Here is a 25,612-nt window from a genome sequence, read left to right as displayed (position 1 = left end):
ACGATCAAAGGCATTATTTGTATCACATTTAGTACCCACATCTGTGAAATGCCTACTTCTAGAAGTATCTATGATGACTGGGGTCTTAAACTTATGTAATTAGTAGAGGTCCGGCTAAGATTGCCTTTTGGCCTTAGCAAAGCATCAACAGCCAGGAAGTTTGAGTCCCTAGAGGAAGGTCACCCTACCTTGTTTCAAGGACTTGTCAATGGGCTGTAAGTAGTATGGAAATTTAACGTTTTCTTTTGCCTTTGTTTCCCACATCATAACGACTGCAGCACTCCCACGATATGGGCAGAAGAAATCACCAACATAAAGTGTCTACGGACAGTCCCATGACAGGAAGTGAGACAGAGGAAAACAGAAGTGGGAAGGGCCTGTGGTCTCGTATGATTGTGCTGAAATGTCCTCCCTTTACTTATTTGATAAAAGCATTTGACCACGCGCACCCACTGTTAGGGCCTCTCCTAAGACTTTGGAAGAACTCATGCAAGTGAGGGGCACTAGAGTGGAATCATTAATTTCATTGGAAAGAGCAGTCTTTTTATTTTTTATTTTTTGGTGTAAAGATGGGGCACCATACTGTAGAAGTGGCCAGTTCCTCAAAGAAGGGAAGGCGCTGGGAAGGCAAAGGATGGATGACTGCTACAGGTCGGTCCTTCTAGTAGTCACCTCCTGCAGCTTTCCCACTTTTTTTTTTTTTTTTAAGGATTTTATTTTTAAGTACTCTCTACATCCAACATTGGGCTCAAACTTACACTCCTGAGATCAAAAGTCGTATGCTCTACCCACTGAGCCAGCCAAGAGCCCCTCAGTTTCCCACTTGATCAGGCTTTTGGCCTCAACTCCCGAGGTGATCTCCAAATTGGACAAACTATGCCGGGCTTCAAGGGGGCTGTGTTGACTTCTGTCTAGACCAGAGCCAGCCAGAATGGCCCACAGCCTCCAGCTATCTTTTTATAGACCCCCTCCAGCATCACCTTTGGCTCTCTGGGGTGAAAGGGTTCTTTCTTCTAAGCATGGAGATGCCTTGGGCTCCTCTCAGACCCAAGGAGTGAAAGAGAATTGCGCAGAGCAGTTCAAAAGGAAAGGGGTCAAGCACAGTGAAAACACACTTCAGGTTTTGATTGCATTTTGCGTAAATTTTACCTTAAAAGGAAAATAAAGTGAAAAAATTAAAAGAGAGGGAGGAGGAAAGGGAAGCAAGCAAGTAAAGAAGGGAACCAGCTGACAGAGCCAGGGAAATCTCCAGAAGGAATTCTCTGTGGGAGCAGGGCTTTCACTCTTTCCTGCCCTGGCTCTTGGTTTGGCCTATGCATCCCTGACTCCAACCCTTCTGCCGGGATGGGGAGGTGGTTTGACAAGGGAGCACTGAGTTTCCACTGGAGCTTAGAATGTGAGGATAATACTGACCTCTTGCAGTAGCTTATGGAAATGTCAATTTGGTTCGTGTTCAGAATACTTATTAGAGGGGTGCCTGGGTGGCTCAGTCATTAAGCGTCTGCCTTCAGCTCAGGTCATGATCCCAGGGTCCTGGGATTGAGCCCCGCATCGGGCTCCCTGCTCTGCTGGGAGGCTGCTTCTTCCTCTCCCACCCCCGCCTGCTTGTGTTCTCTCTTACGCTGGCTGTCTCTCTCTCTGTCAAATAAATAAATAAAATCTTTAAAGAAAAAAAAAAGAATACTTATTAGATACTATTATTATTTGTCCCTCCAAATAAACAAAATACACATATAATTGGGAGGACATGACAGTGTTCTTGATGTTATGATTGGTTCTTTGATTTTTACTTTAAACTAATGTATATTGTATAACTACCAGGTACCACGTGAGTCCTTTTTATACACATTATCTTATTTTCATTCACAGAATTATCATCTTCATTTTTATAAATTAAGATCCTGAGTCCAGAGTGATAAAGTAACTGGTAAACTCTTGTAAATTGTAATGTAACTTTTTACAAGAGTCTGAAGTTAAGCACATGTTTTTTTTTTTTTAATTTTTCAAGTTTTTATTTAAATTCCAGTTAGTTAACATACAGTGTAATATTAGTTTCAGGTATAGAATTTAGTGATTCATCACTTACATATAACACCCAGTGCTTATCACAAGTGCCTTCCTTAATACCCATGACCCATTTAACCCCTTCCCCTGCCCACCTCCCTCTGATGGTGCTTTTTTAAAAAATGTAGTAATACAGGATTATTATTTTTTTTTTATTTTTTTTTTTAAATGATTTTTTATTATATTATGTTAGTCACCATAGAGTACATCCCCGGTTTCCGATGTAAGGCTCGATGATTCATTAGTTGTGTATAACACCCAGTGCACCATGCAATACGTGCCCTCCTTACTACCCATCACCGGTCTATCCCATTCCCCCACCCCCCTCCCCTCTGAAGTCCTCAGTTTGTTTCTCATAGTCCATAGTCTCTCATGTTTCATTCCCCCTTCTGATTACCCCCCCTTTCTTTATCCCTTTCTTCCCCTACCGATCATCCTAGTTCTTATGTTCCATAGATGAGAGAAATCATATGATAGTTGTCTTTCTCTGCTTGACTTATTTCACTTAGCATTATCTCCTCCAGTGCTGTCCATGTTGTAGCAAATGTTGAGAACTCGTTCTTTCTGATAGCTGAGTAATATTCCATTGTATATATGGACCACAGCTTCTTAATCCAGTCATCTGTTGAAGGGCATCTCGGCTCCTTCCACAATTTAGCTATTGTGGACATTGCTGCTATGAACATTGGGGTGCATATGGCCCTTCTCTTCACTACGTCTGTATCTTTGGGGTAAATACCCAGTAGTGCAATGGCTGGATCATAGGGTAGCTCAATTTTTAACTTTTTAAGGGACCTCCACACTGTTTTCCAGAGTGGCTGTACCAACTTAAGCACATGTTTTAACATCAGAGTTTGTTCCATCCTGCTGCCCATCTTATAATTTGGGACTTCCAAGTTTTTCTGTTGTGTTTTGTTTTGCTTTGTTTTGTTTTTTTGAGGGAGCTGGGGGAGGGGCAGAGAGAAACAGAGAGAGAGAATCTTAAGCAGGCTCCACACCCAGTGCAGAACCTGATGTGGGGCTTGATCTTACCACCCTGAGATCATGACCTGAGCCGAAATCAAGAGTTTGACGCTTTATCAACTGAGCCACTCAGATGCCCCGGGACTTGAAAGTTTTTGCGAGGATTTATGAACACTCATCAAATCAGTACATGTAACTTCAATTTCTTCACAAACTCAATCAAATTATGTAATGAATTATCAAATGACTTTTCTTTCTTTTCTTTCTTTCTTTTTTTTTTTTTTTAGTCAAAGAAGAGATTAATCCCTCTGTCTTTTGGAGAGGCAAAGAGCCCAGAAATTTGAATGAATCCTCTCTCAGGTGAGATTTTGTTTGGAGTATGTTTTTAACATGCTGACCAAAACTTATTTTATGTTTCATTTTGCTCATTTTAATGCTTTTTCTCTACTAACGGCTTTGGACTGAGTTTTGTTTATTTCATATACATAATAATGAAGAAGATATTTTGGGAGAACTTTCTTCTAAATTCAAATCCATTTAGTTTAAGTAGTATAGTATTTCTCATTATCAATGGAATATACAGATTTCACACTATAAGTAAATGACTAAAGTTAAATTAAAAAAACATTTATTGAGCCCTTGTTCCGTGTAGGGCACTATGTTAGGCCCTGTAAAAAACAAAAAGATGAGTAAGGCATAGTTCCTGTCCTTGAGAAGCTGATTCTAACTAGAATATGTGACATTTGCACAAACATAGATAATACAGAGGACACATGCTAAGTGTCATCAGTGAGTTTGAGCAAATTGCCAAAGAGATTTAGAGAAGGGAAAGGTCATATTCAGTTTTTGGGGGAAGTCAAGATATCAGAGTGACAGTTGATGAAAAAATAGTGCATGTGGAGATGGAGATATTGCAGCTGGAAGGAATAATAAAAGATAAAGGCAGGGAAAAAAATGGAGCATGTATTAGGAAAGGGAAGCAGTCCACGGTGATTTAAAAATAGAACGGGGGGGGGGGGCCCCTGGCTGGCTTAATCAGTAAAGCACGCAACTCTTCATTTCAGGGTTGTGAGTTCAAGCCCGTGTTGGGCACTGAGCTTACATTAAAATAAAATAAAATAAAATAAAATAAAATAAAATAAAATAAAATAAAATAAAATAAAATAATAACTAAAAATAGAACAAGAATACCACGTATACAGTTAGAAAGTAAAACTGGGCCCATACTTGAGAGAGTCTTAAAAGTCCAGGTAAAAACTTTATACATCATTTCATAGGTTGTGAGGAAACTACTGATAAATAATCATTTGTGCTTCAAAAGAATTGAAGCAAGGAGAAACCAGAGACTGATGGGAAGTAATGAGAATCTGAATTAGTTTAGTGGTAAAGGGAATAAAGAAAGACATGCAAAATCTACAAGACTGGCAACTGAACATGAGAGAGATGGGAGAGAAAGCACTGTGGTTTCAAGCTGGGGTTACTGCAAGGTGATGCCTTTCAGAGAAATAAGGATGGCAGGTGGGATGCAAACCCAAGACTGGTTTAGACAGGTTAAGCTTGAGGTCCTAGTAGGCCTCAGCTGGTAGGTTCAGCTAGTAGTTAACGTGTCAGTCTAGTAGGCAGGAGAGAAGTGTGGATGTAAATTTAAAAAGGAGCTCCCTGGGTTCCCAGCTGGCTCAGTCAGTAGAACATACAACTCTTGATGTTGGGGTCATGAGTTCAAACCCCACATTGGGCATACAGCTTGCTTTAAAGAAAAAAAAAATTAAAAATAAATAAAAAAATAAAATGGAGTTTCCTAAGCTGCATAACTGAAGTCTGGTTCTATTACAAACCTTAAGTACCTAGACAGTAGAAGGAGGAAGGGAGCACAGGAGCCGAAGAGCTGCAGGTCATGGCATGGGGGAAATAGCCAAGTGAGGAAAACACTGCAGAATGCTATAAAGGAAAAGTGAACTCCTAACTGGGGAGCATCCACAAATCCATCCTGTTCCACACAGCACATTAACTTAGGTTGCTGGGGGGAGGGGTTCCTCTGCACTTTCTCTCACTCGAACTTTCTCTCACTGAACAAGATGACCTACAAAGTCTCTTCTAAGCCTGCATTTCATTATTGCAACTTCCTTTCTCACTCACACAAATTTGGCTTAGGAAGATAGATAGATAGATAGATAGATAGATAGATAGATAGATAGATAGATGATAGATAGAGTACTGAGAACACATTATCAATTTACTTTACAGAATTCTAACTTTACAACCAACTATTCTGGACAAGAAAATTGGTGGAAACTTGGCTACAGGAACTGTAACTCTCTTAAAGGTTTTTCAAGTTTAAGGAGTTATCTTTAAAAATGATCTCTCAGGTGTTTGGCTGGCTCAGCTGGAAGAGCAGGAGACTCTTAATCTTGGGGTTGTGAGTTCGAGTCCCATATTGGGTACAGAGATTGATTAAAAAATAAATAATCTTAAAAAATAAAATAAAAATTAAGGAGTGCAGCTGGTTAAGCGTCTGCCTTTGGCTCAGGACATAATCTCGGGGTCCCAGGATTGAGCCCTGCATTGGGCTCTCTGCTCGGCTGGAGCCTGCTTCTCCCTCTCCCCTCCTCTGCTTCCTCTGCTTGTGGGCTCTCTCTCTGTCAAATAAATAAATAAATAAATAAATAAATAAATAAATAAAATATTTAAAAAAATTTTTAAAAACTAAAAAAAATTTTAAAAATGATCTCTGTGTTCAGTCAGTGCTCTCAATGCTTTGAAGTTCTGATTATACTTGAAGCTGTAACATCAGGAAAATTTAACTGGCTACAACAGGATTGAGCAGTAAGTGTTCTGTTTTGCATTGCAAACCGTAGCTCCGAAAGCACTCTGAGACCCCTTTGTAATGCTGGGAGTGGGGGAGGGACCATCAGCCCGCACAGCTGAATTCCCTCGCCAGGCTTTCTCAGTAGGGTGCTACTGGCATTCTGTGTGGGACCGCCTGTTGTCATGCAGAACTCCGCCCATTGTGGGACCTGGGCGTCCCTGGCTCTTGTCCACTACATGCCTGTAACGCTCCTTACTTATTGTGGCAATGAAAAAACGCACCAGCACACATTTCCATGGGAACCACCCCTGCTAATTCCATCTGTCAACACAAGTTTGTTTGCATTTCCCCGGCCCAGGCCCTTTCTCCCTTCTCTCTGCAATCCTCTCTCACCTTTCCTAGTACCATCCTTGCTCTCCCTATGAAATTCTTGGGTGTTTATGGACACCACAGTGTGACAACGTAGTAATACGAATTTACAATGGTTCCCGCTTCAGTGGGATTTCCATTTTAATAGGCACCCAAGCCAGAAGCTCAAGGAAAGCAGCTCTTAGTAGAATTTCGTTTTGTTGAGGTAAAACTGACACACAGTAGGGGCGCCGGGGTGGCTCAGTTGGTTAAGCGGCTGCCTTCGGCTCAGGTCATGATCCCTGGGTCCTGGGATCGAGCCCCGCATTGGGCTCTTGGATCAGTGGGGAGTCTGCTTCTCCCTCTGCCGATCTCCCTATTCTCTAAATAAATAAATAAAATCTAAAAAAAAAAAAACAAAAAACACAGACACACAGTAAAAATGCAATAAAGTGTACAGTTTGATACATTTTGTCCTAGGTGTACCCCCATGAAAGTACCACCATTATCGACATTTCTCACTCCCTCCCTGCACTATGTCCTGGAAACTTTCTCAAGGCAGTAAGCTGGGGCGGTTGTTAGGTCTCACCTTCTTTGTTTTCCACCTCTCGGAGATGACTGTCTTACGTTGTCAGATGTCAGGTGAGAGGGTTTATCTAGTCCCTACTCTACCCTAGCCTGAAACAGAAAAAAAAACAAAAACAAAAACAAAACCTAGTAGAATTTTAATCTTTACGCTAGTATATACAGACGGGGATTTGGATTGGTTTCAAATCCTTGCTGGAGCCAGTGACAGTTCCAGAATTTTCATGAAAGAGATTCCATAAGAGGGCAGCAAAAGGGAGGTGGTGGTTAGGAGACTCCTTTCCCTTTGGTAGGCACAAACCTTTATGTGATAGATGTATTTATTTTTGATGGCTTGCCGAGGGTGGGAAACTAGTGAAGATCTTAGGGAATGAGGGGCAGCAAAGCCCTCTCTCCCCTTAGGCTCTGCCTTTGGGAGCTGCTGTTTTAGGCCAATTCCATTTACCAACTCCAGTTCCAGACTACAATAATGAAGACCCCCTGAAGCGCAGAAGGAGCCCAACCACGCCCACGCATATGACTACTATTCTGCCTTTTACAAGAAGATAAAACCACACATTTTTAGAAAACTTTCTCAACAAAGTTAAATATTCCAAACAAGGTTAGTTAGAGAGTCCATTCAATAGCTGAGCTCATTTCCCCAAGCCCTCCCCCTGTTGGAGGTTAGATCAGGGCTCTGGGGCTTGAACCTGCTTGTCAGGAAGCCAAAATCTGGGACACTCACTGCTGCTTCCTGAAGAATCGTTCCTGCTTTGAGAGAGTACACGCTCTTAACGCGTGCTGGCTGGGCCATGTGAGCAGAGAGCCCAAAGCAGGGTTTGGGAATAAAGGTCACCTGCAATAACAGCACAAATCCATGTTTTTTTCAAATCTGGCCTCATGGCAGAATCTCTCAAGGGTTCATGCAAAGTTCAGACTTCTGGACTTTCCCCCCAGACTACTGAATCCTAAGCTTTTGGGCTGGGACTCAGCAGTGTGTTTTTAGTAGCTCCCTAGATGATACTGCTAGCTAGCTACCAAGGTTCAGGAAATCCTGGGCTAAGTAGTCAATCGACTCCCGGATTATTGGGATTCCTGAGTTCTATAACCACAATATATTTATAATCCATCAATTACTCTCTGTTTTCACTGTCAATCCTCCTGTGCAAGCAACTGTCAATCTCGCACCTGGGTTTGCAACACCCCTCACTGCTCTCCCCATCTCCGCTCTTGGTATCTGCTGTGGTTGGAATGTTTGTGTCCCTCCCAGCTTCCTATGCTGAAATCTGAACCCCCAAAGGTGCGGGTAATGGGAGGTGAGCCTTTGGGTGGTGCTTTAATCTTGGGGGTGGAGGCCTCATGACTGAGATTAGTGCTCTTAGAGAAGAGGCTCCAAAGACCTCACTAGCCCCTTCCACCATGGAAAGGCGCAGCAGGAAGGAACTGGCCAGGAACCAGGAAGAGGGTCCTCACCAGAAGGCCACCACACCAGCACCCTGACCTTGGACTTCACAGCCTCCTGAACTGTGAGCAATATATTTTCTGTTTTTTTTTGTATAAGCCACCCAGTCTGTGGCCAGACTGCTCTGATAGCAGTGCCAACAAGCTAACACTGCCTCTCCACCCCTGTCTGAATCCATTACTCACCTTAAAGCCAAAGTGATCTTTTCCAAATGACCTTTTTTTTTTTTTTGCTTAAAATCTTTAGGTAGTATCCCATCGCCCAGAAAAAACTTTTTACACATCTAGACAGCCCTGTAAGACCTGGCCTTTGCTTCTGTCTCCAGCTTCATCTCCAGTCACTTCAGCCCTTGCTCACCACATAGGCTAGTGCACCTCAAGCTTTTTCCACCTCAGGGCCTTTACACATCCTTTCTCCTCTTAACACTGCTTTTCACATGGCTCACTCTTTCTCGTCCTTCAGGTCTTAGCTTGAATTTCCACATCTCAGACAGGCCTCGCCTGCTCACCTCTCTGAAGCACATGACTCTCCAACAGACACACACAGGTTTTATCAGAGTGCTCAGTTTATGTCACAGCACCGTCGTAAACATAACATTTAGTTATTACATTATCTATAGCTTATTGTCGTGTTCCCACTAGAATTTAAGCCTCACGGCACATGTTTGTGAAATGATTAATCATATTCTTTACAACCTAGCCTGGCTTGTGTTATATAGGCTTGGGGAAGCATGATTTGATCTAAATCCATGAAATAATAAAGCATGTTTTGAAGGGGTTGACGCACTTCCTTTGTTGCCCTAAGTGCTGTGACTTCTTAGTTCTGGGAGGAGGGGTCTCTGTTGTCCCAGGTGTCCTAGACCACTTGGATACTCTTCTTGTTTTCTTCCAATTTAGAAAAATAAAAGAGGTTTCTAATGAATGTTTGCAGTAGTTGTTTCAGGTTATCTTGAAGGTCGGAATTCTGTTAGAAGTAACAAAGATCCAACTTAGGTTAAAAGGGGAATTTATTGGAATAACTGGGACCACTCAGGTAATTCAACACTCATTCAACAGATACACATACAGATAGATGTAAATAGACACAAATGTAGATCTACCTACCTAACCGTTTAATCTGGCACACTTTGATTGCTGGGCTCTGTATTCGATTTTAGATGTTCAATAATGGGCAAAATCAGCAAAGGACAGAAGGCACACAATAGAATGCAGGAATGGTAAGAATGAAGTTGAGACTGAGGCATAGCTGGAACTGGGGACTTGAGTGCACACAGGACTTCGTATCCTCTGATGCTGGTGGATCAGCCTCATTTTTTCTCACTGAATACCATGTCTTTCATGGGGCAACAAAGTTACCACCTGTCTTAAATTCACATTACATCTCTCACCACCAGACAGAGGCTAACTCATGTTCTTTCTTGCATCAAATTTAAAAATCCTGCGAAGGTCTCTAATGCCCTAGCTTGAATAAATCACACACTGATGAAAAATATCCATCACAGCCAAGAGGTCAGAGACTTAAAAAAAATAAAAAAGTAGCTTCTGTGTGTTCCATGTGTGGAGGGAAGGAGTAGCTTCCAAATAAAGGGGGTGGGGGGGTAGGTCTACTCTCCATCCCATAGTTTTCTAATACTATCCTCTCTGTAATTAAACACATGAGTCAAAAGCGTAAACAAAAGGCAGGCTAGGATAGAAAACAGTAATTAGAGGACTAAAGAATGTTATCATGTACAGGGCTTTCCAACACCTCTGAGGTGTAAAGTTTTGGGCCTAATTATGAGAAGCTGCAGGTCATAAGAAGGATGCAGTTATCTTGGGACATGAGACTTAACATAAGTATGATTACTTTTCAGGGTAATAGTAAACAACAGGTCTTTTAACACCTGAGGGATGGAAAACAGACTAGTGATCTCTGATAATGAGATTCAGTGTTTAGGTTTCTCTATCTTTAGTGTAGCTCTTCATTAGTGGATGGTTCCAGGTTCTCATACGCATTTTACAGGAGAAAACCCAAGTAGACATTTCAAGTAGAAATAGTGTATTGTGACCTACTTAAGAGTTCGCTAAAGCTGTGGGGGTGGGGGGGAAGACTGCTTATTGCCTGTGAGTGTAAAGAAATAGAGAGGAAGGCTGAGATCAATAGAACACTTTTACAGTGCTTGCACAGAGGAAGATTTATATAAATTTAATTGAGTTCACCTTGAATAATCCACGAGGAAAAGAAATAGTGAGAATGCTTTGGCCTCAGCCCTGGTCTGTCAGGCCCATACCCACCAGGGTGGATTCTAATCTGAGTTTACATCTATCTGTCGTCTCTACCGATATGTGGCTAGTGAAAATTTCAAAGTGGATTTTCTAACCATAGTGCATGGCACGTAGAAGGATGAGCTTTTGGAGAAACTGATCTGTTTAATAAATGGAATTAGAGCTGACAATCCTAACGGAATGAGAATGTGCTGCGCTTAATTGTACACCATTAGCAAAATACAAGAGGGAGAGAAACCAAGAACGTGAACCTTGTGTTATTCTCTAAGGAGCAGCACTTCTTGAAAGGAAATAGAAAAAGGGAGCTGTGCTATTTCTTTCCCCGTAGTACATAAGCAAGCAGGCTCTGCAGCCACACTGGCTGACTCGGAATCCTGACTCTGCCCTGGGCTCTTTATCCTTCCTACGCTTCACTCCTCAGGGGTAGGATGGAGCTCAGGCTGGCTCCTTTCTCAGAGGGATGACATGTGTGGGCTCAATCATGAACATGTAAAGTGCTTAAACTGTGTGTGGCACGTAGTCCTTATTAAAACCTAGCTCTTTCGTTACTGCTGATTATCAGTAAGTCAGCCACTGGGCAGTAATTTATTCAGCATCCTCAGAATCCCTGATCAAACCTTGGGATGGAATAATTTTCCTCTTTTCAACTCTCACTAATAACACTACTGTATTTAAAAAAATAAAAATGCTGTTGTGCAATAATTTGGCACGAGGTACCATCTATATTAATTTTCTTTCTTTTTTAAAAAAGATTTTATTTATTTATTTGACAGAGAGAGAGACAGCCAGCGAGAGAAGGAACACAAGCAGGGGGAGTGGGAGAGGAAGAAGCAGGCTCCCAGCATAGGAGCCTGATGTGGGGCTTGATCCCAGGACTCCGGGATCATGCCCTGAGCCGAAGGCAGACGCTTAACGACTGAGCCACCCAGGCGCCCCATAATTTTCTTTTTTTAATATTAATTTTCTAAGAATTTCTCGCACAGTAGGTTGCTATAGTTTTCTTAGAGGACCAGACCTGTGTTTATGTAAATATACTATATGTGTAAATACCTGGGCCCACAATGTTTAGAAACTCAAGAGAAAGGATGCAAGGCCTCTAAAAACTATTTTTATAATGAGTCTTTACATCTTCGTCATTCTCAAAACGGGCTTCGAAAACATTACATATATTCTCATGCACATAATTTGCTCATAGTATATCATCATTAGTATTCTTTGCTCAGTTATACATTTATAAAAATATAAAATACATTTATTGAGCTTTGGGGTAGAATCACTATTCGTTCTTCTCCCGCATCACTCTCTTCCTCTTCCCTCCTCCTGTGCTCTCTTCATGGACCTGTCTGAAAATTCCCCTGAGATCAAGACTCAGGAGGACTGCTTTGTTCATTATATCTATGAATCTGCTTGTTGGTTTTAGACATTATAAGTATCTCCTACCATTCTGTCAGCTATCCATTAGCTCTGTGTGGTATCTTTTACTGAATAGAATTTTAATTTTGATGTAATAGTATTAATTAAAGTTTTGATTCTAGTCAAGATGGAATAAGTGTACTTCACCCCATCTCTTCCTCTGAATGCAAGTACAAATCTTGAACAGAATGCATATGGCAGTTGACTGCCTGATTTAAAAAAAAATTCTCCATTGCACTTAAACAGGATTCAGAGTTAAAAACAGCTATTGATTTTTCTGTAAAATATACTTTAGCTGAGTCACATGTATTTTGACATGTACTGTCATTCAGTTCTTAGTATCTCTGAGTTTCCTTTATTATTTTCAGCAGGTTGATTATGATGTGTCTGGTGAGGAATTCTTGGAGTTTGGGGATTCACTGAGTTTCTTGAATCTGTAAGTTTATGCCTTTTGCCAAATTTGGAGAGTTTTTGGCCATGACTCCTTCAAATATTTTTTCTGCACCACACTTTTCCTCCTTTCTTTCCGGGACTCTGAAGAGACGGATATTAGACCTTTCATATTGTCAGTCCCCTGAAATTCTGTTCCTGTTTTTCTTCAATCTTTAATCTCCATGTTGTTCAGATTGGATAACATCTGTTCATCTATCTTCAAATTCAATGACTCTTTCTCTGTCATTTCTATACTGTTTGCTGAGCTCATTCAGTGAATTTTTAAATTTTTGGTTATTATAGTGTGCTTTTCCTCCTAGAAGTTCCATGTGGTCCCTTTTTATATCTTCTGAATTGGAATTTGTTTTTTATTTGTCATTTTATTTAAAGTATGCTCCACACCCAAAGTGGGGCTTGAACTCACAACCCTGAGATCAAGAGTCACATGCTCTGCTGACTGAGCCAGCCAGGCACCCTTTTTTTCTAACTTTGAATATAGAGTTGCTTATATTTTCAATTCTGCTTTGAAGAATCTTCATGGGGGAATTTTTTTTTTTAAGATTTTATTTATTTGACAGAGAGAGAGAGAGAGCTCAAGCAGGGGGAGTGGCAGGCAGAGGGAGAGGGGGAAGGAGGCTCCCCACCAAGCAAGGAGCTTAACCCACTGAGCCACCCAGGCACCTTTTCATGGGGGAATTTTTTATTCAAGAGAGCTCAAATTCTGGATCTTGAGATCTAGGTCTGTCGGACTTCTTACAGAAGAATCCTCATTATTGTTCTTCTCGTTTCTTATTTTTAGCACATTAATCTGACCATCTATTTTAACATGATAGGTTTCTAGCTCTCCGTGAAAACTAAACTCTCCATTTCATATTCATTTAACTTCTTTCTTATCCTTTTTAAGAATTTCTCAAATACCCATTTTTTCCCTAATTTACCATTTTTCTTCATTTCTTGATAGAGTATCAATATGCTAGCATATGTGTACTTCTTATTCTTAGCTAACTTGAGCCTAACAGGTTTTTGTGAAGCTGTTCCATTTTGCCTGTTGCTTTTTGGACAGTGACCCAACATTTTCAGTCTCAAGGAGTTTATCTGTCTTTGATGCAGAGGGAAAAAGAAGTAATTTGTGCATACTTTTGATTTTGGAGTTCCCTTTCCTACTTCTCTCTTCTCTTCCTTTAATGTGGCTGGGCTCTCCCTAGAGATACACAGTCAGCTCATTAGAAAAACTCTTGACTTTTAGCAACTTAGTTCTATAAATATGAAGTTGACATGTGTGTGAATTCAAGGCTCTAGAACTCTTGCTTAGTAACAAACTACTCTTTAATCAGACTAGTAAAGATGGGTATTACTGAATTTCAAATGAAGAATACAGTTTAGTTTTATGCGTTGACTTGCTTAACTGGTGAAGCTACAATTTCCATGGTATTTTCATTTATGCTGCCAAAAAGGTATCGTTTTTAGAAATCCTTTTTCTCTCTCCAAAATAATAGGTTTTTCATATAACTGAATAAATAACAGTCACTTCAAGTGAGATTTTCTGAAACCACCTAAAACCATTTTGCTGAGCTTTTATATGAAACATAGATTGTGCCTAAAATGAACATTTAACATAATTTTATAACATTATGTAGCACAATCTACATACTGGTTATTTAATGCTCTTCCATTTCCATAGAGAAAATTTCAGAATATATTATCTGAAGGAATAAAGAAAAATTATCTCTTTAAAAAGAGGATTGGAGTATGTATCATCCATTTCTGAGCTGGACATGTTCATTTAACCTGAAAATCCTTAGTGTGAGCATCTTATATTCTTAGACACTTTGATAATCCTGTTACATAATACCAGGATCCTATGAAAAAATAGGGTTAGGTAAGGTAATTACTGAGCAGCATTCAGGGGTTGTGGGTTATACAGTAATTTGTTCGGTTGTGTGTTTAAAATCTGGCCATGCCATGGGCTGATCCACAGGGCAAGAAGGGTGCAGGAAGGAGGGGTGCTCTTAAGCTTTCCTTTCCAGATCACATTCTGGGACCACAACACCAGTGTGCATATCCTTAAGCCTGAGGGTTTGGCAAGGTGTGGCTGTTTATGGAATTTGGATGCGCAAACTGAGGTGACCACTTATAGGTGACACACACACACACACACACACACACACGTGCGTGCACATGCACCTGCAACACTGGGGGCGGAGGGAGCTGAGGGTTGGAACTCAACACGGTTCATAATACTGTATAGATAATGAATGGAATTTATGCATGTTTAAAATTAATTTAAAGACGAGGAAAAACAAAGTGCCTTTCCACTTTCAAGAAGGTTCCAATTTTCTAAGGGAGACAACGCATTTTACTCTAAAACGATAAACCAGCAATTGGAGGCAGTACGGGAGAGGATAGCTAGTATAGTAGAGGATAGCTAGCACCTACTGAGTACTTGCAGTGTTACAAACACATTGCATATATTTTCTTATTTAATCCTCACAGAAACTTTTTGAGTTTGGTGCTATTATTGGTTCCTATTTTGAGATTAGGAGATTGAAGCTGAGGTCAACCAAAGTCACAAAACCACTGAGTGGCAGAACCAAGATTGGAACTTGGATCTCATCATGACCCTACAACTTCTTAGCCTCTACCACTTGCCTCCTCATGCAGCAGACTTAGAGAAATGGTCATGGTAAGGTGGACAGCAGGGAAGGTGAGGGCGGAACGCAGGACTGATTCTGAAAAACGTGGAATGACATTTGGAATGACACTGGAAAATCAGAGGAGTATTAGCAAGACATGAATTCAAGAAAACACCATTAAAAAAAAAAAATCTCACGTCCTATCTCCATATGAATAGCTTTTTTTTTTTTTTTTACAGGATCCATTTGAAATGCACAATGGAAGAAGAGTCAGGTTTCAAAGGCAAAATGAAAAGTTCTTTCATTGGAAATACTGGGATTCTCTGAAGGACAGGCACAATACTTTAGATATAGAAAGTGCTTTAAATGACACTGGGTACAGTTTTATTTCTAAAAGCAGGAAACTATAATGAAGAATTGTACCATACCACCACTAGGTCAGTGGGTAAGCAAGTGAGATTAAATCACTCCCTTCTCTTAATAAGCAGTCTTTTTATTTGAAAACATTTATTTCCTTGCAGAGTCTTAAATTGCCGCAATTGGGCCACCGGATTCTTTTTGTTCCTTACTGTTAAATTCTGAATATTATGTTTAACACTAACTTCTACCTCACAGGTACTGCCAAGAGAGAAGCACACGATCCAAGGATTCAACCTTCTGTCCTTCAGACCTCAAGAAGCTTTCTCTTCATAGCCAACGTGCCTTTCGACCCTTACCGACCCCCTCCAGGAGGAGCTGTCAGTCCACATCAGCCACTGGAAAGGCGGTCAGCGTGCCATCTTGCACAACCAACACAAAAGAACCCAAGGGACTTCCAGATCACAAAGGTTCTCTAAGTGAAATCCCTTTCAAGTGCAATGGGAACGGAAATGAACTTTACTTAGGAAATTCCTCCCTGGCCTCCCCTTTACAGAATAACCCAAACATAGAGAAAAAGGCATCGGAACTTCATTTGTACATTATTTCCACAACCTCATCAATATTTCTGCACTTAAAAAGTTCATGGAACAATTATATTATAGTAAGTGCACTTGTAAGTTAACTTTGGCTGGAGTAATTTTTTTAAAGTTTTATTTATTTATTTTAGAGAGAGAGTGTGCAAGCAAGGGGGGCACGGAGCGGAGGGAGAGACAATCCTGAAGCAGGCTCCCCGCTGAGCCGGGAGCTGTCTGCAAGATCATGACCTGAGCCCAAATCAAGAGTGGCCACTTAATCAATTGTGCCCCCCCAGGCACCCCAGGCTGGAGTATTTTTTAAAGCAAACATGCCTTTCCTGCTTCCCCAAATTTCCATTTTGGAAATTTAGCCTTGGTATTTAATACTATGAAAGACAAACACACTGGACAAGTAAGGATTTGATTTTATTCAGGCTAGTGCAAGAAGGAAAATGCTCATTAATGAGGAGTGTCTTAAAGAGAAGGAGAAGGACCAGGGGTTTTACAGAGGTGGGTAAATAAGGAAGTCTCCTGGGAATCCTGCAGAAGAAGGGAGAAAGTCTTATCTTGGAATATTTGTGAGTAGGGTGGTCTCTTTCAGTTGGCTGGGGTGATTTCTCAGCCATTTCTGCTTTCAGAGAGCACAGAGCTCACATAACATTCAACATTGTCAGTATGTCTCTGTGTTTCTTAGCTGCACTACTGAAAGTAGGTCAATGGGAGTCACTGTTGTAGGAGCGGGTAATTTAATAGAGATTACCTGGTCTAAGTACCTTATTTTATAAATGAGGAAACTGAATATTTTAGGTGACTTACTCAAGATTATATAGTGGGTTTTAGGGCAGAGTCAGAATTCTCATTTATTTCAAATACTCTCAATATTTCAAAATGACTGTTTATGTTTCCCTGACTTGACTAATTCCTGGTTTTAGTACTACTTTTTATTTTTTATTTATTTTATTGTATTAGTTTTTAATAAGATGGTTAAGGTTTATTGGTGGAATGATAGTGAATCAAATAGATTAATTGTAACATTTATTTTCACTTATTTAAAAATTATCATTATTATTTTTTAATTTAAATATTAGGTAGTTAACATCTGTATGTTAACTACCTAAACCAGCATTGGTTTCTGGAGTAGAATTAGTGATTCATCCCTTACATGCAACACCCAGTGCTCATCATGACAAGTGTGGTGCTACTTTTTAACCTGCAGCAGAGGCATGGCTGGGGCAAGTCATATAGGCAAACTCATAGCCCTTCTGATAATAAAAGGAATAGCGATAACTGACATGTATTAACAGGTAGGATCTGCTTTGATGCTTTCTGTATATTAACTCATTTAATCTGCACAACAACGCCAGGATGTAGGACTGTTATTCTCATTTCATAGATGAGGAAATTAAGGCACTGAAAAATTAAATGACATATGCAAATTTGCACAATTTGCATGGAGCTGAGATTTGAACCTAGGTGGTCTGATTTTTTCCACTGAAATAAATGTGGGCAGAAGGGGGTTATCTTTGAGTTGGTAGATACTATCATTAAAAAATAACGTTCTGGGGCGCCTTGGTGGCTCAGCTGGTTAAGTGTCCAACTCTTAGATTTTGGCTCAGGTCATGATCTCAGGGTTGTGAGATCGAGCTCTGTGTCGGGCTCTGCACTGGGTGTGGAGTCTGCTTAAGATTCTCTCTCTTCCTCTCCCTCTGTCCCTAGCCCCCTTAAAAATAATAATGTTCTAACCCTTGAAAGATGGAAAATGGGTAAGCAAATATTTCATGCATAAATGGTGAATTAAGTTAGCCTTCATTCTAATAAGATATTAATTCAATATAAACATATAAAAAGTTGTGACTTTTTTGTGACACTCTTTAATACTTTGATTATTCTTGGCGATGCCTTCATAAGTTTTAGGAAATTAAAAAAAAAATCATCTCCTAAATCAGTCAGACTTATCTTGGCTAACTGATCTCTTGTGCTTTGGGATCCAGAACGATCATTCACGTTGAGGTAGGGAAATGCTACTGGGAAAAAAGAATGGACATCTTAACTCTCTCTATATTTGCAGGTAAACCTAAACCATCCAGTGAGAAATTAGCGCTCATTCTGATTTTAAGGATTTCATCCAACTCTTGATCTCAGGGTCATGAGTCTGAGCCCCATGCTGGATGTAGAGTGCTTTAAAAAACAAAAATAGGCGTGCCTGTGTGGCTCTTGATCTCAGGGTTGTGAGTTCAAGCCCTGGGCTGGGCTCCATGTTGGGCACGGAGCCTACTTAAAAAAAATTAAACAAGCAGATTGTAAAAAAACAAAAGTAGTGAGAAAAAGCACCTACTTCCTCCCTGGCCACCCACCCACCATCCTGCTCTGATATTAAGGAATAGAACAGGGGTAAGTTTGTTTGGAGTTGTAAATCAGCAACATTTCAGAAATTCTTTCTGACCTGTCTGTTAGGCCTCAACATAAAATAAAAGATTATTTAGAGAACTTGATGAACACTACTGACCCATTTTTTGGGGGACCCAGAATGAATGGAAAATGGCAACCCTAAAGATTATGGGAAAAATAACCCTACTGATAGGGGAATAGTTAACAAAACTATTATATAATCTATACTATGGAATACCAGGTAATCATTAAAAAGATAGAAGTAAACCTATATACACAGACATGGAAAACTGTCTACCATATATTAAGTGGGGAAAAAAAGTTCCAGATTAATATATATGATGTAATTTAGCTGGTATTAAATATATATTATAAAAATATATCATCTAATATGTATATATTATAGATGTATGTTATACTTAATATGTTTTATATGCCTAAAGGGATATAAGCCAAGCTGATAATAATATAGTAAGGTACTTTGTTGTTACTGTTATTTTTAATTCCAGTGTAATTAATGTACAGTATTATATTGGTTTCAGGTATATAGTAAGGTACTTTGACTAGTGGGATGGGAGGGGGAGGAAGAGACGGGGAACTTTTACCTTTCAGCTTATGCATTTTTTGTACTGTTTGATTTTGATAGATAATTTTATTTTATAATGAGCAAATGTCATGTTTAAAACTTTTTAAAAACTATAAGGAAGAACAATGCCCTGTGGTATCATTTATATAAACAAATCATGTACTCTAGCAGGAATTAAGGAATAGATACATGATATTGAATAAAAGCAGGAGAAACTGATTTTCAGTAAACAAAAATGCTAACCATTCCCATTTTTTTTCTCTTTTAGAAAGCTACTCTTTTACAAGATCCCTTGTATGTTAGTGAGCTCAATCCTGCTGTGGGAAGTCAAAAGCCATATAGGTAAGGAGTGCTGCTATGCCAGAGCCGCGGGGGGGACTGTTCTCTCCTCTTTGCTTCTCCTAACTCCATGTGTTGCTGCCCATCACATTTATACCCCTACTTCAACTCTCTGCCTTGAATTTTAGGTCTGCAAACATAATTACCTACTGGACATCACCTCTTACAGGTCTTACAAGAACCTTAAATTCAGCATATTCAAAACCAAACACAGGATCTTCCTTCTGGGACCTGAACTTCTCTTGTGTTTCCTAACACAGGGCTGCTGTCCTTATCCCCATATTGTCTAAGCCAGAATCCTGAATGTCATCTTTACCTTCTCTCTCCCCTTCCCCAGTGCTGAACCCCTGCAGCCAGTTAATCACCACTGGATTCATTGTTCTTCTATAATATATCTGGATAATATCTACTTCTTTCCACTGTCACATGCTCAGCCCAATTACCTTTGTTCTGAGCTCCTACGGTATTTCCCTAGCTGGCCTCTGCCTTCACTCTTGACCCTCTCTAAACCATTCTCCGTAACCAAAGAAATCTCTTGGAAGCACAAATCTGATCATGTAACTCCCTGCCTTAAAGCCTTTGAATGGCTCCCCATTGCTCTCAGGAGAAGGTCTAAACTCTACAACAGCTTATAGGATCTTCCTGATGTCTCTCTCCATTTTTCCATCTTCAGCTCTCGTGTCCCCTCAACTCGTGCCCTAAGCTCCCGATCTAAATGATCTCGCAGTTCTCAGAAGGCTCCCCAGTGTTTTGGTTTGTCCTCTATTCTGGAACCCTACTATCTACTACTCTTCTCCTTCAGGAATGATTTCAACTCATCAAGTCTTAGCTTACTATCCCTTTCTCTAAAAATCGTTTCTCAAAACTGCATGAAGAGGGGCTCCTGCGGGGCGCCTGGGTGGTTCAGTCGGTTAAGCATCTGCTTTTGGCTCAGGTCATGGTCTCAGGGTCCTGGGATTGAGCCCCGCATCAAGCTCCATGCTTAGTGGGGAGCCTGCTTCTCCCTCTGCCTCTGCTTGCTGCTCCCCCTGCCTGCGCTCTATTTAATAAATAAATAAAATCTTTAAAAAATTAAAAAAAAAGAGGGGTCCCTCCATAACATCCTATGCTTACCATCTTGTAGCATTTAAGTCTCTCTTATGATTGCTTGTTTGATTATGTGCTGCCCTATTATACACTATGCTCCTTAAGGGCCAGGACTACACCTTGGTCACTGGCACATAGTAGGCTGCCTTTATAGAATGAATGAATAAATTGTTAAAACAATTAAACCTCAATCTGACTTAAAAGTGTGGGCATGTTAGCCTTGAAAAAGAATGAAGTCCTGACACGTGTGACAGCACGGATGAACCTTGAAGAAATTATGCTAAGTGAAATAAGCCAGACATAAAAGGACAAATATTGTATGATTCCACTTACATGAGGCATTGAGAATAGACAAATTCATGGAAACAGAAAATAAAAAAGAGCTTACTGGGGGCTGAGGGGAGAGGCGAATGGGGACCTACAGTTAATCAGTACAGAGTTTCTATTTGGGAAGATGAAAGTTCTGGAAATGGGGCATCTGGGTGGCTGAGTCATTAAGCCTCTGCCTTTGGCTAAGGGTGTGATCCCAGAGTCCTGGGATCGAGCCCCGCATCGGGCTCCTCTGCTGGGAGCCTGCTTCTTCCTCTCCCGCTCCCCCTGCTTGTGTTCCCTCTCTCACTGGCTGTCTCTGTCAAATAAATAAATAAAATCTTTAAAAAAAAAAAAGTTCTGGAAATGGATAGTAGTGATGGTTGCACAACATCGTGAATGCATTTAATACCACTGAATTGTATACCTAAAAATGGTTACAATGGTAAATTTTATAGTATGTATATTTTACTTCAATTTTAAAATGGGTGGGGTGTGCGTGCACATGTGTAGGTAAGGGAATAGATAAAACAAGATTGGAAAAATGTTAAAGATTATTGGATCTAGGTGATAGATGCATGGTGTTTCTTTTCAATTTTCTCCATTTTTTGTATGATTAAGAATTTCCATAATAAAAGTTTTAAAGGCTTAAGAAACATAATAAGCAAATAAAACAAGTATCTTATTTATATCTTGATTTTAACAAACCAAAAGTGAAAAGACATTTTTAAGACAATAGAGGACATTTGAGTAGGGACTGGGTATTACCCAATACCAAAGAATTATTGATAATTTTGTTGGATGTGATAATGATGTTTTGTAAGAAAATGTTTTATTTTGAGATATGTTCTGAGATATTTAGGGGTTAAATAACAATGTTTGTGATTTCTTTTTTTAAAGGATGGTAATACAGATAGCTTAGAATTTCTACGTGTTTTAAAAAAAGAATTTCTATATGTTTTCATATGTTTATCTTTAAAAAGGTATCAGTTTTAACTTTAGTGCTTATTTAAAGTGATTTTAAAACTAACTGGATAATAAAATAGGCTTCAACTTTGATTATGTGTGACTTGAAATTTGTCCTTGAAGGTCAGAAGGAGAGTTCTACCACTATCTTGACTCAGGAAAAGCATATTTCTTGCAAAGTTAATTCCTGAAGGCAACATATTTAAAATGCAGTGATTTAAAATGCACTGTGTGGAATGTGGTAATATGTATAAGACATACAAGACAGTTCTCTGCCTGCAAGTTACCTTCAGTTTAAAGGGAGTTAATACTTTGGGTTTTCAAATTAGAACTCTGTCACAAATGTGAGTTCTGTAACCTCACATGGATGTATAGGGACCACTATAACACATACACAGTGCTTTTGAGATAATCTATGATAAGCCTTTCCAGCTGTAAAGCATTATACAGATATATTATTTATACAGAATATCCAGAAAAATGAAAAAAATACAGGAAAAATAGAGCTTATCATTAGATCAAGAATTTTTCTTGCCATACTATTTGGGTGAATTTATGTTTTCTAGCTGATGAAAATATAAAATATCTTAAAATTAATGAAAAATTTCCCCTCATTCCAAAATTGAATAATGGAGTCTTCTGGCACTAGACTTTTTATTATTTAGTCAAATAAAGTTTATCATCTATGTAAAAACAAATATTCTCCGAATGGTCAAAGAAACTGCAACTATATAGAAATACAGACTCCTAAATCTAAATTATATTTAGGATGTATGTGAAACCTCAATTCATATATGAATCGATTTTTAGTATAAGGAGATTAGTGTGCTTTTTCTTATGAAATTTGTTTTGTTTACTATTTTTTTAAAGATTTTATTTATTTATTGGGGGGGAGGGGCAGAGGGACAAGCAGACTCCCTGCTGAGCCCATTCCCCAGGCAGTAAGACCTGGACCTAAGCTGAAATCAGACCCTTAACCCACTGAGCCACCCAGGCACCCCCATTTTGGTTTTTCTGAAAGAAAAGTTTGGTATTACAGTCTTATCGTAGGTGCCACAAGAGAAAACTGCTTCTGTATGGATCGCAGCAAATTGCTGACTAATGGGAAAAATAAGAAAGTCAGTTTGAAAGTAATTCTGCTGGTATTCTTTCTGAGCTTGTGCTTTTCTAAGCTCATCAGTTTGTGAAAACTACATTCCTGCTATTTTGGCAGTTCTCCAAGAATAGAGGAATTTTATAGTTATTTTTTAAATGAAATGTGATTATAATTAGAAGTGGATGTATAGGGAAGTGGGATCTCAAAGCTCATTCTTATTTTATTTAGACTTAGTGTGTGCTAAGCACAGACTGAAGTATCAAAACAATGGGATAGGTACTATCATCCTCCCCATTTTACAGATGAGGAAATTGAGGCACAGACAGACCAGGTAACTTGCCCATGGTAATTACTCAGCTGAATAGAGGCATCTAGAACTCTGATCAGCCTGTCTGACCTTATAATCATGTTTTTCTGCCTCTGTGACTTCTTTTTTTTTTTAAGGTTTTGTTTACTTATTTGAGAGAGCAGAGTGTGAGAGAGAGAGCATGTGAATTGGGGGGAGGGGCAGAAAGAAAGGGAGAAGCAGGCTCCTGTTTGAGCAGGGAGGCCGACGTGGGGATTTGAGGCCAGAACCCTGGGATCATGACCTGAGCCAAGGCAGACGAAAAACCAACTGAGCCCCCAGGCGCCCCCTGCCTCTGTGACTTCTATCACTGAATTCTTGATGATCGTTTCTCTTCCAAGGTCTCCATGAGAAAAGACACTGTTTTTTGGGAAGTGTTAATGTTTTTGTTAATACAAAAGGCTCATAGAGGTGCCTGGGTGGCTCAGTTGGTTAAGCGTCTGCCTTTGGCTCAGGTGATGACCCCTGGGTCCTGGGATCCAGTCCCGCATCAGGCTCCTTGCTCAGAGGGGAGCCTGCTTCTTCTTCTGCCTGCTGCTCCCTCTGCCTGCCACTGCTTCTGCTCTCTCTCTCTCCCTGGCAAATAAATAAATAAAATCTTAAAAAAAAAAAAATAAGAGGGGCTCATTGATTGGATAGAGACTGTCTTAGATTTCTTTTTTTTTTTAAACGGGGGAGGCAGTGGGCAGGAGCCAAGATTCCATGTAGTAGTATTGGGATAAATGGTTGGTATCAAGATTTATGGAGTAGGTGGTAAAAATATTTTTAATTCAAATCAGAAATTCTAGGAAGTTTCCATCAACCTACACAGAACATGAGACGCCTCTCCTACCATTACTTCACACCCTTCTTTTCTTTCTTTTTCCTTTTTTTTTTTTTTAAAGATTTTATTTATTTATTTGACAGAGATAGAGACAGTCAGCAAGAGAGGGAACACAAGCAAAGGGAGTGGGAGAGGAAGAAGCAGGCTCCCAGCGGAGGAGCCTGATGTGGGGCTCGATCCCATAACGCCGGGATCACGCCCTGAGCCGAAGGCAGATGCTCAACCGCTGTGTCACCCAGGCGCCCCTCTTTTTCCTTTTTTTAAAAAATAAGCTCCACACCCAACATGGGGCTTGAACTCACGACCCTGAGATCAAGAGTCATTCACTGTACTAACTGAGCCAGCCAGTATGAAGGTAGACAGGTTACTTAACCTCTCCAACATCCTATAAATGCAACAGTAATTCCCAGCTCTGCCCCCTTAGTGGGACTGAATGAGCTAGTCCATGAAAAGTGCCCAGGACAGGTACACAGATCACGACAATGGGGCAAAATAGGATTAGTGTAATATATAAGAAGTGTGGAAAAAGTGCTATGGGAGAGGTTCCCTATTCATGGTGGGATTAGGGAAAGCTTTAAGGAGAAGGTATTCCTCTTTTCAGCAAAGCCAGCTTTTCCTGAACCGTGGAACACACACGGGTCAGTGACAACAGATGAATGCATTTGGTACTCTGACATGGCAGGAAATAACTTTGAATTCCATAGTGGAAAAGTAATTCCTCTTCCAACTAGTCCAGTCTCAATGGTTGGTGCCAAAAATGGCAGCTCTCTAACACACGCTCATCTCCCTTTCTGTCAGAGAGGGGCCTCAGGCTTGGAATGTGTGCATCAACTTAGAACTTGGGATGGTTTCATGCTATTTGTAGTTACCTGCTATTTATGGCACATGATACTGGTTCTCCCTGTAAAGTAGTTGATACAAAGTTTTCTTTATAAAGAAACTTCTCAGGGTGCCTGGGTGGCTCAGTCGGTGATGCGTCCATCTGACTTGGTTTCAGCTCCGGTCCTGATCTCAGGGTCATGAGATCGAGCCCCTGGTCGGGCTCTGTGCTCAGTGCGGAGTCTGCTTGAGATTCTCTCCCTCTCCCTCTGCCCTTCCCTCCCAGGTGTGCGCGTGCGTGCTTGTTCTCTCTCTCAAATAAATAAATAAATAAAATCTTAAACTTCGCGATACACAAAAAGTGAGTTGATTTAAAGAAAAAATATGAAGCAAATAATATCATATATGGTTTATGCAGTATGGTAAATTACAGCATGTGAACAAAGTGTGAGCTGGGCTATGAAAGAGGACAACAGTTTCCTAGGGACACTGAGAGTATTCCTGATGTGGTGGATACAGCTTGAGTAAAGGCACATGGGGAAAAGTATGTCTGAGAGTAATAAATAGTTCAATCTAGGGAAAGTAAGGTTCATTACTAATAAGTAATAAAGCTAGAAGCACAAAACTATATCAAAATTCCATTAGTAACAAAGTTTTACAAACCTGTCATTAATTGCTGATATTCCTCAATTGCTGTTTCTTATCATTTTTTACATGGAAATTTTTTCTTGTGTTTCTGTAGATCTGAGGAGAAAATTAAGCACTTCAGTCAACTTAAATCTGAACTTTTTCTTAAAGAAAATACTTTAAGGAAGATACTTTGCTTAATTACAGAACTTAAAGTAGCAGCCCAGAAAAACTTCATTCTGAAACGACTTTTCTGGAAAGTAGGTGTTTTGTTTTATTTTTAAACTTTGAAACTTGTTCCACCTGTTTATCAAATGCAGTATAATCAAGCATAAAGTAAAAG

At 39.9% G+C, this 25,612-nt stretch overlaps 1 protein-coding gene and 1 long non-coding RNA gene across 4 annotated transcripts in view; one reads left to right on the top strand and one right to left on the bottom strand.

The window, feature by feature from the left end:
• Positions 1–25,612, bottom strand: part of LOC121104387 — a 117,221-nt gene that overhangs the window by 37,562 nt on the left and 54,047 nt on the right. Inside the window, exons 3-4 of one of the 3 annotated variants that reach the window (XR_005836660.1) lie at positions 25,306–25,386; positions 6,894–9,170 (exon numbers count right to left, since the gene is read on the bottom strand). This is a non-coding gene — a long non-coding RNA (uncharacterized LOC121104387). Of the gene's footprint in view, positions 1–6,893; positions 9,171–24,907; positions 25,387–25,612 lie in introns of those variants that run through there. The other 2 variants (XR_005836659.1, XR_005836658.1) reach the window with 2 other exon arrangements.
• The window catches only part of CUNH12orf56 (chromosome unknown C12orf56 homolog), an 87,595-nt gene that overhangs the window by 36,316 nt on the left and 25,667 nt on the right, over positions 1–25,612 (top strand). Inside the window, exons 3-6 of the mRNA XM_008684372.2 lie at positions 3,315–3,387; positions 15,565–15,970; positions 19,127–19,200; positions 25,385–25,529. Of these exons, the coding sequence (XP_008682594.2) occupies positions 3,315–3,387; positions 15,565–15,970; positions 19,127–19,200; positions 25,385–25,529 (698 nt within the window). The remainder of the gene's footprint in view (positions 1–3,314; positions 3,388–15,564; positions 15,971–19,126; positions 19,201–25,384; positions 25,530–25,612) is intronic.

This window comes from Ursus maritimus, unplaced genomic scaffold, assembly GCF_017311325.1.
Source record: "Ursus maritimus isolate PB19 unplaced genomic scaffold, ASM1731132v1 scaffold_21, whole genome shotgun sequence".
In the NCBI taxonomy this organism is placed as follows: domain Eukaryota; kingdom Metazoa; phylum Chordata; class Mammalia; order Carnivora; family Ursidae; genus Ursus; species Ursus maritimus.
Note: the sequence above shows the minus strand (reverse complement) of the source record. Positions and strands in the feature narration are given on the sequence as shown.